The sequence below is a fragment of the Erythrolamprus reginae genome, chromosome 5 (assembly GCF_031021105.1).
Source record: "Erythrolamprus reginae isolate rEryReg1 chromosome 5, rEryReg1.hap1, whole genome shotgun sequence".
Classification (NCBI taxonomy): domain Eukaryota; kingdom Metazoa; phylum Chordata; class Lepidosauria; order Squamata; family Dipsadidae; genus Erythrolamprus; species Erythrolamprus reginae.
The window spans coordinates 117209619-117226553 of record NC_091954.1 but is presented as its reverse complement, the minus strand read 5'-3'; the positions used below and the strand labels follow the sequence as shown (position 1 = coordinate 117226553).

Genomic DNA, 16935 nt, shown 5'->3' with positions numbered 1-16935 from the left:
GAATTGTTATACAGTTTTGCTACACAAACGTCCAATGTTTTTAAATGTCTTTGTTTTGTTTTGTATGTTATATGTGTATATGTTTATAAATAAAACTTTTTTTTTAAATTAAAATTTAAAAACAAAAAATAAATAAACCCAGCTTTGCACCCTTATGGGAAGTGACCTAGAATACCCGCCCGGCATGCATCAAAGCTCTCTTCCCCCACATGGAGCCATCCTGGATGTCAAAAACGGCTCCCAAGCACCCTCATCATCACCAAGTTTAGGACATAGAATAACAAGAGTTGGACGGGACCTTGGAGGTCTTCTAGTCCAGCCCCTTGCTCCAGCATTAACAAGGCTGCAGCAGAGGCCCTTGACCGAATTGCACCGCTGCGACCTCTCCGCGGCACTAGACCCCGTAGAGCTCCATGGTTCAACGAGGAGCTCCGGGAGTTGAAACGCCAGAAGAGACGTCTAGAGAAGCGATGGAGGAAGAGTAAGTCCGAATCCGATCGAACACTTGTAAGAGCTCATATTATGACTTACAAAGTGGCACTCAAGGCAGCAAGATGCGCGTATCATGCCACCTTGATTGCATCAGCGGAATCCTGCCCGGCCGCTCTGTTTAGGGTAACCCGCTCCCTTCTTAACCAGGGGGGAGTTAGGGAGCCCTTGCAGAGTAGTGCCGAGGATTTTAACACGTTTTTCGCTGATAAAATTGCTCAGATTCGAGCGGATCTCGACTCCAATTGTAAAACAGAGTCAACTGACAACGAGTCAGTCGAGGTGACTGGGGCTAAACGTCTTTGTCCATCTGTCTGGGAGAAGTTTGACTTAGTGACACCTAAGGAAGTGGACAAGGCCATTGGAGCTGTGTGTTCCGCCACCTGTCTACTGGATCCGTGTCCCTCTTGGTTGGTTTCGGTCAGTCGAGAGGTGACATGGAGCTGGGTCCGGGAGATTGTCAACGCCTCCTTGGGGAGTGGGTCCTTTCCGGCTCCTTATAAGGAGGCACTTGTGCGCCCCCTCCTCAAGAAGCCTTCCTTGGACCCAGCCATACTCAATAACTACCGTCCAGTCTCCAACCTTCCCTTTATGGGGAAGGTTGTTGAGAAAGTGGTGGCACTTCAGCTCCAGCGGTCCTTGGAAGAAGCCGATTATCTAGGTCCTCAACAGTCTGGATTCAGGCCCGGCTACAGCATGGAAACTGCTTTGGTCGCGTTGATGGATGATCTCTGGCGGGCCCAGGACAGGGGCTTGTCCTCTGTCCTGGTGCTTCTTGACCTCTCAGCGGCTTTCGATACCATCGACCATGGTATCCTTCTGCACCGACTAGAGGGGTTGGGAGTGGGAGGCACTGTTCTTCAGTGGTTCTCCTCATACCTCTCTGGTCGGTCGCAGTCGGTGTTAGTAGGGGATCAGAGGTCGACCTCTAGGTCTCTCCCTTGTGGGGTGCCTCAGGGGTCGGTCCTCTCCCCCCTGCTATTTAATATCTACATGAAACCGCTAGGTGAGATCATCCAAGGGCATGGGGTGAGGTATCATCAATACGCCGATGATACCCAGTTATACATCTCCACCCCATGTCCAGCCAACGAAGCAGTGGAAGTGATGGGCCGGTGCCTGGAGGATGTTAGGGCCTGGATGAGTGTCAACAAGCTCAAACTCAACCCAGACAAGACGGAGTGGCTGTGGATCTTACCTCCCAAGGACAACTCCATCTGTCCGTCCATTACCCTGGGGGGAGAATCACTGGCCCCCTCAGAGAAGGTTCGCAACTTGGGCGTCCTCCTCGATCCACAGCTCACATTAGAGAAACATCTTTCAGCTGTGGCGAGGGGGACGTTTGCCCAGGTTCGCCTGGTGCACCAGTTGCGACCCTACTTGGACCGGGAGTCACTGCTCACGGTCACTCATGCCCTCATCACCTCAAGGCTTGACTACTGTAACGCTCTCTACATGGGGCTACCTTTGAAAAATGTTCAGAAACTTCAGATCGTGCAGAATGCAGCTGCGAGAGCAGTCATGGGCTTTCCCAAATATGCCCATGTCACACCAACACTCCGCAATCTGCATTGGTTGCCGATCAGTTTCCGGTCACAATTCAAAGTGTTGGTTATGACCTATAAAGCCCTTCATGGCACCGGACCAGATTACCTCAGGGACCGCCTTCTGCTGCACGAATCCCAGCGACCAGTTAGGTCCCACAAAGTGGATCTTCTCCGGGTCCCGTCAACTAAGCAATGTCGCCTGGCGGGACCCAGGGGAAGAGCCTTCTCTGTGGCGGCCCCGGCCCTCTGGAACCAACTCCCCCCAGAGATTAGAACTGCCCCCACCCTCCTTGCCTTTCGTAAACAACTTAAAACCCACCTCTGCCGCCAGGCATGGGGGAATTGAGATCCTCTTTCCTCCTAGGCCTTTACAATTCTATGCATGGTATGTATGTATGTATGTTTGGTTTTTATATTAATTGATTTTTAATCATCAATACCAAATTACTATTGTACACTGTTTTATTGTCGCTGTTAGCCGCCCCGAGTCTCTGGAGAGGGGCGGCATACAAATCCAATCAATCAATCAATCAATCAATCAATCAATCAATCAATCAATCAATCAATAAATAAATAAATAAATAAATAAATAAATAGCATTTTAGACTTATACACTGCTTCCTGGTGCTTTTCCAGCCCTCACTAAGCGGTTGACAGAATCTGCCTCTTTTGCCCCCAACAATCTGGGTCCTCATTTGACCCACCTGACAGAAAGCCGAGTCCACCTGGAGCCGGTGGTGAGATTTGAACCACTGAACTACAGCTAGAAGTTAGCTGAAGGAGCTGCAGTGCTGCACTCTAACCACTGCGCCACCATGGCTCTCTCCCTTCCTTCCTTCCTTCCTTCCTTCCTTCCTTCCTTCCTTCCTTCCTTCCTTCCTTCTCTGTTTCTTCATCTGTCTGTCTGTCTGTTTGTCTTTCTGTCTCTCTTCTGTCTTTCTTTCTTTCTTTCTTTCTTTCTTAGAAATATAGAAACATAGAATTCTGACCTCATGGTCCATCTAGTCTGCCCTTCTTTCTTTCTTCTTTCTTTCTTTCTTCCCTCCTTTCTTTCTCTCCCCTTTCTTTCTTTCTCTCTCTCCCTCTCTTTCTCTCCTTCCTTCCTCCCTTCCTTCCTTGTCCTCCTGCCTCCCTCCCTCTCTCTTTCTTTATTTTCTTTCTTTCTTCTCTCTCTCTCTTTCTCTCCCTCTCTCTCTCCCTCTCCCTCTCTGATTTCTGTGCCCCCCTTCTCCATGGACTCACGGCAACTCACAACAAAATAAATATAACAATTAGTCTGGTTTATGAGTGTGATGGTTAGTGTTCTGTTTCACACTCTTTGCAGAGTTGCTGTTTCTTCCCGTTGTGAGTTTAAATCTCTCCTTTTTTGTTGTTGTTTACTTAGCTTACAATCAATATTTTATTATCCTCCTTTTTCTTCTTTACCCTTTCTTGAAATTTATCCTCCTGCAACCGAGAGGAGTCGGAGGCACGATCGTTTAATAAATCTTAATATGCCTCCAATTGTACTCGGTGACTATTTCACACACCGAATCTGCTCTTTGGAAGGAAGGGGGGGAAATAAAAAACTCACATTTGGGAATTAAATATTCTGTCAACCGCTTAGAGAGGGATGGAAAAGCACCGTGAAGGGGGAGGTCAGTCTCCACAGGGCTGTTGCGAGTGTCCTTGTGATCATAAAAGAGGCTCCCAGCCTTCTTACCTGGATGTTGGCAAAGGCTTCCTCCGGAGGGGGGGGCGGTGGCAGGAAGCTCCCCAGGTTCTCCGACGAAAGGGGGGGCGGTGGGGGAGGGGGCGGAGGGAAGTCACCTGGACGGGGAGAGCAAGAAGAGAAAGCGCAGGTGAAACTTTGGCCAGGCGTCTCCAACCACGTCAGGCAACCACATCTGCCCCCTTTATCTCAAAGAAAACCGAATGAATAAAACTGACACGGGAAGAAACCCAAATACACCAAGACCTACATACCTGTACCCGTGTATGTGTGTATGTATGCATGTAGGTATGTGTGTGTGTGTGTGTGTATAAATGTATACAACATATAAGGTATAAAATAATAAAACAACATCAACAAATATAGAAACATAGAAACATAGAAGATTGACGGCAGAAAAAGACCTCCTGGTCCATCTCGTCTGCCCTTATACTATTCCCTATATTTTATCTTAGGATGGATCTATGTTTATCCCAGGCATGTTTAAATTCAGTTCCTGTGGATTGACCAACCACGTCTGCTGGAAGTTTGTTCCAAGCATCTACGACTCTTTCAGTCAAATAATATATTCTCACGTTGCTTCTGATCTTTCCCCCAACTAACCTCAGATTGTGTCCCCTTGTTCTTGTGTTCACTTTCCTATTAAAAACACTTCCCTCCTGGACCTTATTTAACCCTTGAACATATTTAAATGTTTCGATCCTGTCCCCCCTTTTCCTTCTGTCCTCCAGACTAGACAGGTTGAGTTCATTCAGTCTTTCCTGATACGTTTTATGCTTCAGACCTTCCACCATTCTTGTAGCCTGTCTTTGGACCCCTTCAATTTTGTCAATATCTTTTTGTAGGTGAGGTCTCCAGAACTGAACACAGTATTATTCCAAATGGGGTCTCACCAGCACTCTATACAGCGGGATCACAATCTCCCTCTTCCTGCTTGTTATACCTCTAGCTATGCAGCCAAGTCTTCTACTCGCTTTTCCTATCGCCTGACCGCACTGTTCAGCCATTTGGAGACGGTCAGAAACCACTGCCCCTCAATCCTTTTCATTTCATTTAAGGGTGGAGAAAAAATAATTCCCGCGGCCACTAACCGAATCGCCATAAAGGAAGGACTCCCCACATGGCTGGCAAGTAACACCAGAGACTTTTTTCCCCCTCCGGCATGAATTAGTAATATTAGCAACAGACAATTTCTCAGCACCGAAACCCAGTTGCCATGGATATCTCTTTATCACGCCTGAGGGGTCATGGTGAAAAACCCTGCTCACACTTCTTCTTCCCCGTCTCTGGAATGAAAGTTTATTTTAACCATCCTCCGAGCCCAAAATACAGAACAGTCCGGACCCCGAAGTGCAGGCGTCGTCTGCGGCTTTAATTAACGATTTGTACGAGCCTCTTTCGCAAGTTCGCAACTGTTGGGTTCTTTCCTCCTTTTTTTTTTTTTTTTTTTTGAAAGTAAAAAGAAACCCCAGACATATTTTGAAGGATTCTTTAAGCTCCTAGCCCTCAGTGAAATTTAGGGTTGAGTCTTTGGGACAGGGAGTCCAAAACTTACGGCGAAGAATGAGCGCAATGTTTCTGCTGCTGAGCCAGATGGGGAGCGGAGTAGGAACACAACGGGAGAAATTGTTATTTTTGAAATGAAAAGAATAGATGCTGACCTCTCTGCCAACTCACTGCACTTTTGCTAGCCCACCCTTATGGGAAATAGTAATGACAGTAACAATAACATAACAACAACAACAGAGTTGGAAGGGACCTTGGAGGTCTTCTAGACTGACCCCCTGCTTAGGCAGGAAACCCTACACCACTTCAGACAGATGGGTATCTAACATCTGCTTAAAAACTTCCAGTGTTGGAGCATTCACAACTTCTGGTGGCAAGCTGTTCCACGGATTGTTCCAACTTAGAACAATTACCTAGATGATAGATGGATGGATGGACAGGACAGGATGGGACGGAACAGAACAGAGTAGAATAACATAGTTGGGAGGGGTCTTGGAGGTCTTCTAGTCCAACCCCCTGCTTGGGCAGAAACCCTACCCCACTTCAGACAAATGGTATCCAACATCTCCTTAGAAACTTCTAGTGTTGGCGCATTCACAACTTCTGGTGGCAAGCTGTTCCACTGGTAAATTGTTCTAACTGTCAGGAAATTTCTCCTTAGTTCTGAGTTGCTTCTCTCCTTGTTTAGTTTCCACCCATTGCTTCTTCTCCTGCCCTCAGGAGCTTTGGAGAATAGCTTGACCCCCTCTTCTTTGTGGCAACCCCTGAGATACTGGAAGGCTGCTATCGTGTCTCCCCTGGTCCTTCTTGTCATTCAACTAGCCAGGCCCAGTTCCTGCAACCCTTCTTCATATATTTTAGCCCTTCAGTCCCCTCATCCTCTTTGTGGCTCTTCTCTGCCCTCTTTCTAGAGTCTCAACATCCTTTATGCATCGTGGTGACCAAAACCGGATGCCGGATTCCAAGTGTGGCCTTATAAAGTGGTATTAACCCTTCACGTGATCTTGATTCCATCCCTTTGTTGATGCAGCCTAGAACTGTGGTGGCTTTTTTGGCAGCTGCTGCCCACGGCTGGATCTTCCTTCCCTTCCCTTCCCTTTTCTGTCCTCTTCATCTTTCCTTCTTTCCCTTTCTCCTTTCCTTTTCTTCCTTCCCCTCCCTGTCCTCTTCGTCAGTCTTTTCCTCCTTTCCTTTCCTTTCTTCCCTTCCCTTCCCATCCTTTCCCCTCCCTCCCTCCCTCCCTTTCTTTGCAAAACAAAGGAGATTTCTGGGATTCACTCCATCTCTCCCCCTCCCAGAATCAAGCTCTGAGGCTCCTGTCCAGGGCTGGATTTTTGTTAATTGGCCTGGCGCTCTCTTCTTCCCCCCCACCCCTTCCTATTCTTTCCCCTCTACCCCGGACAAAGGACCAGGGGGGTCTTCCGGCTGGCATGGAGGGCAGCGGGCAAAGCGTGTCGTCCGTCCCCCCCGACCCTTGGAGAAGAGCAGAGGGGCAGCAATCAGTCTCCATAGGAACGAGACTCTTGTCGGGGAAAGCGATGAATGCCACTCATCCACCTGGACAATGGCAATCAGGACCTTTAATTGCAGCCCTGGTAAGAAAACACACCCTACTGACCGGCACAAAGGGGGACGAAGAGGCTGCGGGCGAGAGAGCAAAGCAAAAGCCGCCGGTTTGGCAATCATTGGGGGGGGGGGCTCTTTTCAGAAGAAGAGAAACAAACACAAAGCGCAGAAGAAGAAGAAGAAGAAGAAGAAGAAGAAGAAGAAGAAGAAGAAGAAGAAGAAGAAGAAGAAGAAGAAGAAGAAGAAGAAGATCTGGCAAGGCCTTTGGGACAGGCAGCCCCCCCACCCAGAACCAGGACGGAGCCTGGAATGAGAAATAACAGCAGCAACAGCATTCAGACTTATATGCCGCTTCCTAGAGCTTTTCTAGCCCTCTCTAAGCGTTGACAGAATCAGCCTCTTTTGCCCCCACAATCTGGGGCCTCATTTGACCCCCCTCAGAAGGACGGAAGGCTGAGTCAACCTGGAGCCGGTGGTGGGATTTGAACCACTGAACTACAGCTAGCAATTAGCTGAAGAAGCCTGTGGTGTTGTATTTTAACCACTGCACCACCCCAGCTCCCTTTTTTTCTTTCTTTCCTTCTTTCCTTCCTTCCTTCCTTCCTCCTTCCTTCCCTTCTCCATCTCTTTGTCTTTTTCTTTCCTTCTTTCTTTCTTTCTCTCCTTCCTTCCCCTCCCTCCCTCCTCTTTCTTTCTTTCTTTCTCTTCCTCTCTCTCCCTTCCTTTCTTCCCCCTTCCTTCCTTCTCTGTCTCTGTCTCTTTCTCTCTTTTTTCCTTCCTTCCTTCCTTCTTTTCCTTTTCCATCTCTTTGTCTTTTTCTTTCCTTCTTTCTTTCTCTCTTTCTTTCTCACCTTCCTTCCTTCCCCTCCCTCCCTCCTCTTTCGTTCTTTCTCTCCCTCTCTCTCCCTTCCTTTCTTCCCCCTTCCTTAATTCTATGTCTCTGTCTCTTTCTCTCTTTTTTTCTTTCCTTCCTTCCTGAATGAATAAATAAATTAAAGCAGGCTAAGCAGAAGGTCAAATCTATCCCCCAAAGCACCAGAAAGCAGGACAAGAGAAGCAAGTGTGACTTTAAGGAGAGGCTTCCTTAACAGTGAAGACAATTAACCTAGGGAACAGCTGGCCACCAGAACATGTGTGTACTCCAACATTGGAGGTTTTCAAGAAGGGGCCAGACAGACATTGCTCAAAAACATAGAAACATAGAAGATTGACGGCAGAAAAAGACCTCCTGGTCCATCTAGTCTGCCCTTGTACCATTTCCTGTATTTTATCTTAGGATGGATCTGTGTTTATCCCAGGAAGGTTTAAATTCAGTTCCTGTGGATTGACCAACCATGTCTGCTGGAAGTTTGTTCCAAGCATCTACTACTCTTTCAGTCAAATAATATTTTCTCACGTTGCTTCTGATCTTTCCCCCAACTAACCTCAGATTGTGCCCCCTTGTTCTTGTGTTCACTTTCCTATTGAAAACACTTAACCCCCCCTGAACCTTAATTAACCCTTTCACATCTTTAAATGTTTTGATCCTGTGCCCCCTTTTCCTTCTGTCCTCCAGACTCTACAGATGGAGTCCATGAAGTCTTTCCTGATACGTTTGATGCTTAAGACCTTGAGACCTTCAGATCAGAAGTGGTGAAGGGTCTCCCGCTTGAGCAGGGTGTCGGATTAGACGACCTTCAATGTCCCTTCCAACTTTGTCTTTCTGTTCTGTTTTGTTCTGATTCCAACAGTTGGACTTGGGCCAGGATTAGCCCCCCAAAATACCTCCTGTACCTTTTATTTTTATCCATTTTTCCCCGTTACATATAATCACACATTATTCACAGTTGGCAGGAAAAGTGACATTTGACACTAAAAATGAGACAATTAAATCAGCGAGGGCTGCATGAGGCATCATTGATCTGGTGTTTAATGTTAAGGAAACAGGAGGCAGCGAGTTCTAGTTCTGCCTTGAGCACGAGTTCTAGTTGTAACTTAAACTGGCTGGGTGACTTTGGGCCAATCACTAGGTGAAAATGAATCTTAGTCCCACCATAGGCACAAAGGCCAGCTGGTGACTTTGGGCCAATCACTAGGAGACTGTGAGTTCTAGTCCCGCCCTAGGCACGAAAGCCAATTGGGAAACTTTGGGCCAATCACCAGGAGACGGGGAGTTCTAGTCCCACCTTAGGCACGATAGCCTACTGGGTGACTTTGGGCCAATCACCAGGAGACGGAGAGTTCTAGTCCCGCCTTAGCCATGAAAGCCCACTGGATGACTTTGGGCCAATCACCAGGAGACGGGGAGTTCAAGTCCCGCCTTACGCACAAAAGCTAGTTGGGAGATTCACTTAAAATCTGTAACAAGAAATGTCGTAAAATGGAGCAAAATTCACTTAACAACTGTATTGTTAAATTTTGCCCTCAGCTCTGGCCATAACTCAAGGACTACCCCACTGAGAGAATCAGGTTCCCTTCCCTTGTTATAATTTTTCTGGGAAATCCTATTTTGGACTTTCCAAGATTTTTAGATACTTTCCTGAAATGGGTGCAGCACTTCCCATTTTGTTGAATTTGTGTAGAACAGGAAGGTGTTTGTGAGTGTGTATTTGTGCATTTGTGTGATTGCAAGCCAATTGAGTGAGGCATAAATGTGTGTGTGTGTAATATTTGTGTGTCTTCTCTCTCTGTGTGTGAAGCAATATTGAAAACATATATTTTCAATATTGCTTCACCAATTACAGTCAATGTCACTTTTGTGTATTGGTTAGAAATTTCCACTTTATTCCGATTTCTCAACAAAGTCACCCGACTTCCCCGAATTGCCAATAATGCTATTTTAAATCAGCGGAGGCTTCTCCCCCACCAAAAATTTGGCATCTTTAAAAACGTGTGAGATTTTTTTAACTCGTTCGGCTTCAATTCTGGAACACCTTCAAATCCCCACGAATGTTAACGATTCCTTCTGTTACGAGTTGGTAAATCAACTTTTGAATCTATTGTTTTACAAAATGGTTCAGTTGGGCACTAAAAGGCGGAACAGCCAGAACACCAGCCTTGCAATTAGCTTTGATTTATGTAAAAAAAAAATGCAAGTTTTAACACAACTTTTAACCTTAGCAGCTTAGAACTAAGGAGAAATTTCCTGACAGTTAGAATGATTAATCCGTGGAACAGCTTGCCACCAGAAGTTGTGAATGCTCCAACACTGGAAGTTTTTAAGAAGATGTTGGATAATGGTTTGTCTGAAGTAGTGCAGGGTTTCCTGCCTAAGGTGGGGGTTGGACTATAAGACCTCCAAGGTCCCTTCCAACTCTGTTCAGTCATTATTATTATTATTATTATTAATTATTATTATTAATTATTATTATTATTATTGTAGGTCTGTAAGGGGCATGCATAAGTGCACCAGCGTGCCTTCTGTCCCCTTTCCTAATGTTTCTCTTTTACTAGTATCATGTATATAAATATTATTACAGTGTTCCCTCTATTTTCGCGGGTTCAAACTTCGCCAAGAGCCTATACCACGGTTTTTCAAAAAAAATTAATTAAAAAATACTTTGAGGGTTATTTTCTATACACCATGGTTTTTCCCGCCCGATGACGTCATACGTCATTGCCAAACTAATAATTTTTTTCAAATGAATAACAAAAAAAAATTTATTGTTAATAAATAATTATGTTTATAAATATTAGGATCACTAGGTGTCTTATTCAATGGTGAGTACCAGTAATAATGGTTGTTAAGGGAATGGGAAATGGTAACTTAGGGGTTTAAAGTGTTAAGGGAAGGCCTGTGATACTGTCCATAGCCAAAAATGGTGTATTTACTTCCGCATCTCTACTACGCGGAAATTCGACTTTCACGGGTGGTCTCGGAACCCATCTCCCGCGAAAATCGAGGGAACACTGTATATCTTTGTATACCAGCAATACGTAGTTGACAAAACAAACAAACAAATAAATAAAATAAATAAATAAATAAAGTTAAATATTAGCAACCCCTTAACACTGGCCACTGAGGGTTGGGTTTTACTCCCCTTGGGGGAAAAAATTGTGGGCCTCCAGCATCTCCACCAGTCAATCTGTTGTTTTTGGAGTGTTGATAGAAATCATGCATTAAGTGGGTTTTGGGGGGGTTTTGCCCTTTCATTTTTGATTTCTAACATTTTGGAAACCTAAGTCAAGGAAATGTGACAGAAACTGCTTAGACTTTGCATTTTGATGGGCTTCACTGCTTTTACCCGTTGGCAATCTGATATCAAAAGGAAGTAAAATGATAGTCTAGTGTCTAGTGCTTAAGGCCCACAACCCTTCCAGGTTCGGAAAAACTGATTTCCAGTTTGCTCACTGTGCTATTTTGCCCATTGTGTTTCTGGAAGCCCCAGGGTGTGAAAAACAGCACAACGGGCAAATCGGAATTCCACAACAAAATTAGAAACATAGAAACATAGAAGACTGACGGCAAAAAAAGACCTCATGGTCCATCTAGTCTGCCCTTATACCATTTCCTGTATTTTATCTTACAATGGATATGTATGTTTATCCCAGGCATGTTTAAATTCAGTTATTATGGATTTACCAACCACGTCTGCTGGAAGTTTGTTCCAAGGATCTACTACTCTTTCAGTGAAATAATATTTTCTCATGTTGCTTTTGATCTTTTCCCCAACTAACTTCAGATTGTGTCCCCTTGTTCTTGTGTTCACTTTCCTATTAAAAACACTTCCCTCCTGAACCTTATGTAACCCTTTAACATATTTAAATGTTTCGATTGTGCCCCCCCTTTTCCTTCTGCCCACCAGACCATACAGATTGAGTTCATGAAGTCTTTCCTGATACGTTTTATGCTTAAGACCTTCCACCATTCTTGTAGCCCGTCTTTGGACCCGTTCAATTTTGTCAATATCTTTTTGTAGGTGAGGTCTCCAGAACTGAACACAGTATTATTCCAAATGGGGTCTCACCAGCGCTCTATACAGTGGGATCCCAATCTCCCTCTTCCTGCTTGTGATACCTCTAGCCATGCAGCCAAGCATCCTACTTGCTTTTCCTACCGCCTGACCACACTGTGTATAATTATGAATTAATTATATCTAATTATGAATTAGATATAAAAGTAAGAAGGATAACGTTACTCAAATAATAACTTTTTAAAAGATTGATAATAAACTATTTGATTTGTATTAACGGAGATATTGTAATATGGATTGACACAAGGCGGCAAAAATCAGAACAAACATGTATATAAATTAAATAACCCAGAACGATTTTTTTTTATTTTTTCTTTATCGTCATCTGGAATAGTCATAAAAATGACTATGGAGATAATGTATTTAATGGACGAGAATATTTCAACTTGAAAATCTTGTGTGTGTGTGTCTGTGTGTCTTTATGTGTTTGTATGTTGTGTTTGTTGTTTTTTTTAATGTATATATTTCAATAAAAAATATTTTTTTTAAAAAAGGATTTAGGGGTCGTGATTTCTGACAGTCTCCAAATGGGTGAACAGTGCAGTGAGGCGGTAGGGAAAGCGAGTAGGATGCTTGGCTGCATAGCTAGAGGTATAACAAGTAGGAAGAGGGTGATTGTGATCCCCTTATATAGAGTGCTGATGAGACCACATTTGGAGTAATACTGGGTCCAGTTCTGGAGACCTCACCTACAAAAAGATATTGATAAAATTGAACAGGTCCAAACACGGGCTACAAGAATGGTGGAAGGTCTTAAGCATAAAACGTATCAGGAAAGACTTCATGAACTCAATCTGTATAGTCTGGAGGACAGAAGGAAAAGGGGGGACATGATCGAAACATTTAAATATGTTAAAGGATTAAATCAGGTCCAGGAGGGAAGTGTTTTTAATAGGAAAGTGAACACAAGAACAAGTGGGCACAATCTGAGGTCAGTTGGGGGAAAGATCAGAAGTAACGTGAGGAAATATTATTTGACTGAAAGAGTAGTAGATGCTTGGAACAAACTTCCAGCAGACATGGTTGGTAGATCCACAGTCCCTGAATTGAAACATGCCTGGGATAAACATAGATCCATCCTGAGACAAAATACAGGAAGTAGTATAAGGGCAGACTAGATGGACCAGGAGGTTTTTTTCTGCCGTCAGTCTTCTATGTTTCTAGGTTCCTATGAGTTCCAACTCTAGCAGTAGTCTAATGTAATCTAGAACCCATTTTCCTCCTCCCCCCACCTCCCCCCCACCCAATTGATGCAATTTGAATTCCCCACCCCTCTTTTTAATGCATGGCTGATAACCTTCGTCCTAGAACGGCAGCAGCTGGCAGGGTTTCCGGTAGCTGGGCTGGTGGTGTTTGGGGGCCTTTTGCAGACGTTGTGCGGAGGGGCAGAGCAAAGGAAGGAGGGGAGCATTCCTCCGGGGGGGGGGGGGGTGTTTGGCTGAGTCACTTTTTTGGCCCTTTGCAGAAGGGGAATCAGCTGGAATCCGCCTTAAAAATAGCCTCTAAGGGAAAATCCATTCTTGCAAAAAAAAAAAAAGGAGAGAAGCCCGTTCTCTGGGCAGGCACTTTGGCTCCAGGGATCTTTTTTTTTTTTGGGGGGGGGGGGGCTCATCAGCAAACCCCCCCCCCAGACCAGGGTCCCTTCTCCTTCTTACCTTCCCTCCCTCTCTCTTTCCCTCCTTCTTCCCTTCCTTCCTTGCCTCTCTCACTTCCTTTGTCTATCCCAGCAGGCTGGGGAATTCTAGGAGTTGGAGTCCAAATATCTTCAAGTTGCCAAGGTTGGTGAACACTGGTCTATCCTCCCCTCCCTCTAAGTCTTTCTCTCGTTTCTCCTTAGTATCTTCTTCTATCCTTCCTCTTTTTCTCTTTTCTTCCTTCCTTCTTTCCCTCCCTCCTTCCCTCTCTTCTTCCCTTTCCTTTTCTCTTTCTCTGTTGCATTACACCTGGTTTGGCTAAACACAATGTATATAACAAATAACAACAGTGTTGGAAGGGGCCTTGGAGGTCATCTAGTCCAACCCTCTGCTTAGGCAGGAAACCCTACACTAGTTCAGACAGATGGTTATCCAACATCTTCTTAAAAACTACCAGTGTTGGGACATTCACAACTTCTGGAGGCAAGCTGTTCCCCTGGAAATTTCTCCTTAGTTCTAAGTTGCTTCTCTCTCTGCTTAGTTTCCACCCATTGCTTCTTGTTCTACCCTCAGGTGCTTTGGAGAATAGCTTGACTCCCTCTTCTTTGGGGCAACCCCTGAGATATTGGAAGGCTGCTGTCATGTCCCCCCTGGTCCTTCTTGTCATTTAACTAGCCATGCCCAGTTCCTGTGACCGTTCTTCGTATGTTTTAGCCTCCAATCCCCTAATCCTCTTTGTGGCTCTTCTCTGCCCTCTTTCTAGAGTCTCAACATCCTTTTTGCATCGTGGCGACCGAACCTGATGCTGTATTCCAAGTGTGGCCCCACCAAGGCCTTGTAAAGTGGTATTAACACTTTGTGTGATCTTGATTCTCTCCCTCTGTTGTTGCAGCATAGGACTGGGTTGGCTTTTTGGGCAACGCGTATAAGCAAGGTCCAATCCCCTAGCCTCCTTCAGCCAGCCATAAAATAAGAATAAAATAAAATGTCCACCCAGTCCTACACAAGATCCTGTTTCCAACACTCTGAAGTAGTTGGTCTGTTGTATAAGTAACAGTAGAAACTTTGATCAACTATTAGTGGAAATAATTGAAAAAGCAGATTTGAGGTGGGGACTCAGGGAAGAGAGGGAAGGGAGGAAAGAGGGAGGGTGGATGGATGGATGGAAGGGAGAAGAGAGGAAAAGGAAATGGAAGAGAGAGGAGAGGGGGAGGAGAGGTGAGAGAAAGAAAAAGAAAGGAAGGAAGGAGGAGAGAGGAGAGGGGAGAAAAAAGGAAAGAAGGAAAGGATGGAAAAGAAAGGAAAGAAGGAAGGAGGAAGGGAAGGAAAGGAAAGGGAAGAATCCAAACATTCAATATAGATGGAAAAGACACAACTTCAGTTCTTTTAAAAGAAAAGGGGTTTTTTTCTCCATTCTCCAACAGGAGAAGAACCTCAGATGTTATTTCACTGCACCTTCAGATTTCTTGGGGTTAAAAATGATGCCCCAGGATTGCACTGGAAGAGACCCTCGAGGCCATCCAGTCCAACCCCTGGCCCAAACTGAGAGGGAAGAGGGCCGCCCCACCAAAAGAGACCCCTCGCAGATTCTGATGTGATCGTGTCCTCTCTTGGGGCTCCGGTCGTAGCTTGTATCATTCTTAGCGGCCAGGTAGCGGAAGCTGCTTTTGGAAGAACCGAGCGCATCTTGACATATAAATAAATGTTTTCATCACTTGTAGAGAAAAAAAAAGAAACAGACCAGATCCACTCACACATCAACAAATTACGGCCCATTAAACTGGAACTACAGTTTGTTCCGACATAATTTGCCCACCGTGTCCCATCTGGTGGAAACAGCACCATGTCTGCGTTTTTCAATCCTAGCTTTAAAAAAAAAACCCCACCAGAAAAATATTCCTCTATATTGTACAGTAGCACAATATATTCTCTTTTTCCTGCCGTTTCGATTCTGGGTTTCCTTTAGGATTTAGCCTTGGAGGGAGGATGGATGGATGGATGGATGGGAGGGAGGGAGGGAGGGAAGGAAGGAAGGAAGGAATTTCCATCCATCTACCATCCTTCCTTCCTTCCTTCCTTCCTTCTTTCCTTTCCTTTCCTTTCCTTCCTTCCTTCCTCTTTCTTTCTCCTTTTCTCTTTGTCTGTCTAGACCAGGGGTAGGGAAGAGTGGGCTGAGAGAGGGCTGTAAAAAGCATTATGAAGCGGTATATAAGTCCAAGGATACTAAAGTGGCATATAAGTCTAGACCAGGGGTAGGCAAAGTTGGCTCTTCTATGACTTGTGGACTTCAACTCCCAATCATGGTAGCTCAGGAATTCTGGGAGTTGAAGTCCACATGTCAAAGAAGAGCCAACTTTGCCTACCCCTGGTCTAGACTTATATGCCACTTTAGTCTCCTTGGACTTATATACCGCTTCACAGTGCTTTTACAGCCCTCTCTAAACAGTTTACAGAATCGGCCTCTTGCCCCCAACAATCTGGGTCCTCATTTTTCCTTCCTTCCTTCCTTCCTTCCTTCCTTCCTTTCTCCCTCCCTCCCTCCCTGCCTCCCCCTTTCTCCTCCCACCCTTCCTTCCTTCCCTTCTTTCCTTCCTTCCTTCCTCCCTTCCTTCCTTCCCCTTTCTCCTCCCACCCTTCCTTCCCTTCCTTCCTTCCTCCCTTCCTTCCTCCCTCCCTCCCTCCCCCTTTCTCCTCCCACCCTTCCTTCCTTCCCTTCTTTCCTTCCTTCCATTCCTTCCTCCCTCCCTGCCTCCCCCTTTCTCCTCCCTCCCTTCCTTCCTTCCCTTCTTTCCTTCCTTCCATTCCTTCCTCCCTCCCTGCCTCCCCCTTTCTCCTCCCACCCTTCCTTCCTTCCCTTCTTTCCTTCCTTCCTTCCTTCCCTTCCTTCCTCCCTCCCTCCCTCCCCCTTTCTCCTCCCACCCTTCCTTCCTTCCTTCCTTCCTTCCTTCCTTCTCTAAACTCAAATGCAGGAAATACGACTTTAGTAACCGAGTAGTTGATGCCTGGAACTGACTACCAGATTCTGTAGTATCATCCCCTAACCCCCAAAACCTTTCCCTTAGACTCTGCACTGTTGACCCCTCCCGATTCCTAAGAGGTCAGTAAGGGCCGTGCATAAGTGCACCAGCGTGCCTTCGGTCCCCTGTCATTATGTTTCTCTCTCGTATCATGTATATAAATATTATGATATCTTTGTAGACCACCAATATGTACATGACAAAACGAATTAAATTAATTAATTAATTAAAAAACCTGCTTTTTTGTAATAATTTACAAGCTTTTCAAGACTAACAAATATCCTCATGCCAGTTTCCAAGATAAGAACCGTAAGCCACTCAGAGATATTTGGTGTAGATGGGTGGCCATGAAAGTTAAATAAATAATAAGGCCGATTTTGCATGGGATAGAACGTAGCCTTGATTCCATCATCTAGCCAATCTTGGCCGATTTCAAGAGCTAAGCAGGGCCAAGCCTGATCAGAACTTGGATGGGGGACATCTACTACCACCAGGAAACTGCAGAGAGTGGGA

General features: G+C 45.2%; 1 protein-coding gene across 1 annotated transcript in view; it reads right to left on the bottom strand.

Annotated features, from left to right (window-relative positions):
* LPP (LIM domain containing preferred translocation partner in lipoma) overlaps positions 1–16935 on the bottom strand; it is a 166732-nt gene that overhangs the window by 84057 nt on the left and 65740 nt on the right. The window contains exon 4 of the mRNA XM_070753852.1: positions 3739–3845. Within this exon, the coding sequence (XP_070609953.1) occupies positions 3739–3845 (107 nt within the window). The remainder of the gene's footprint in view (positions 1–3738; positions 3846–16935) is intronic.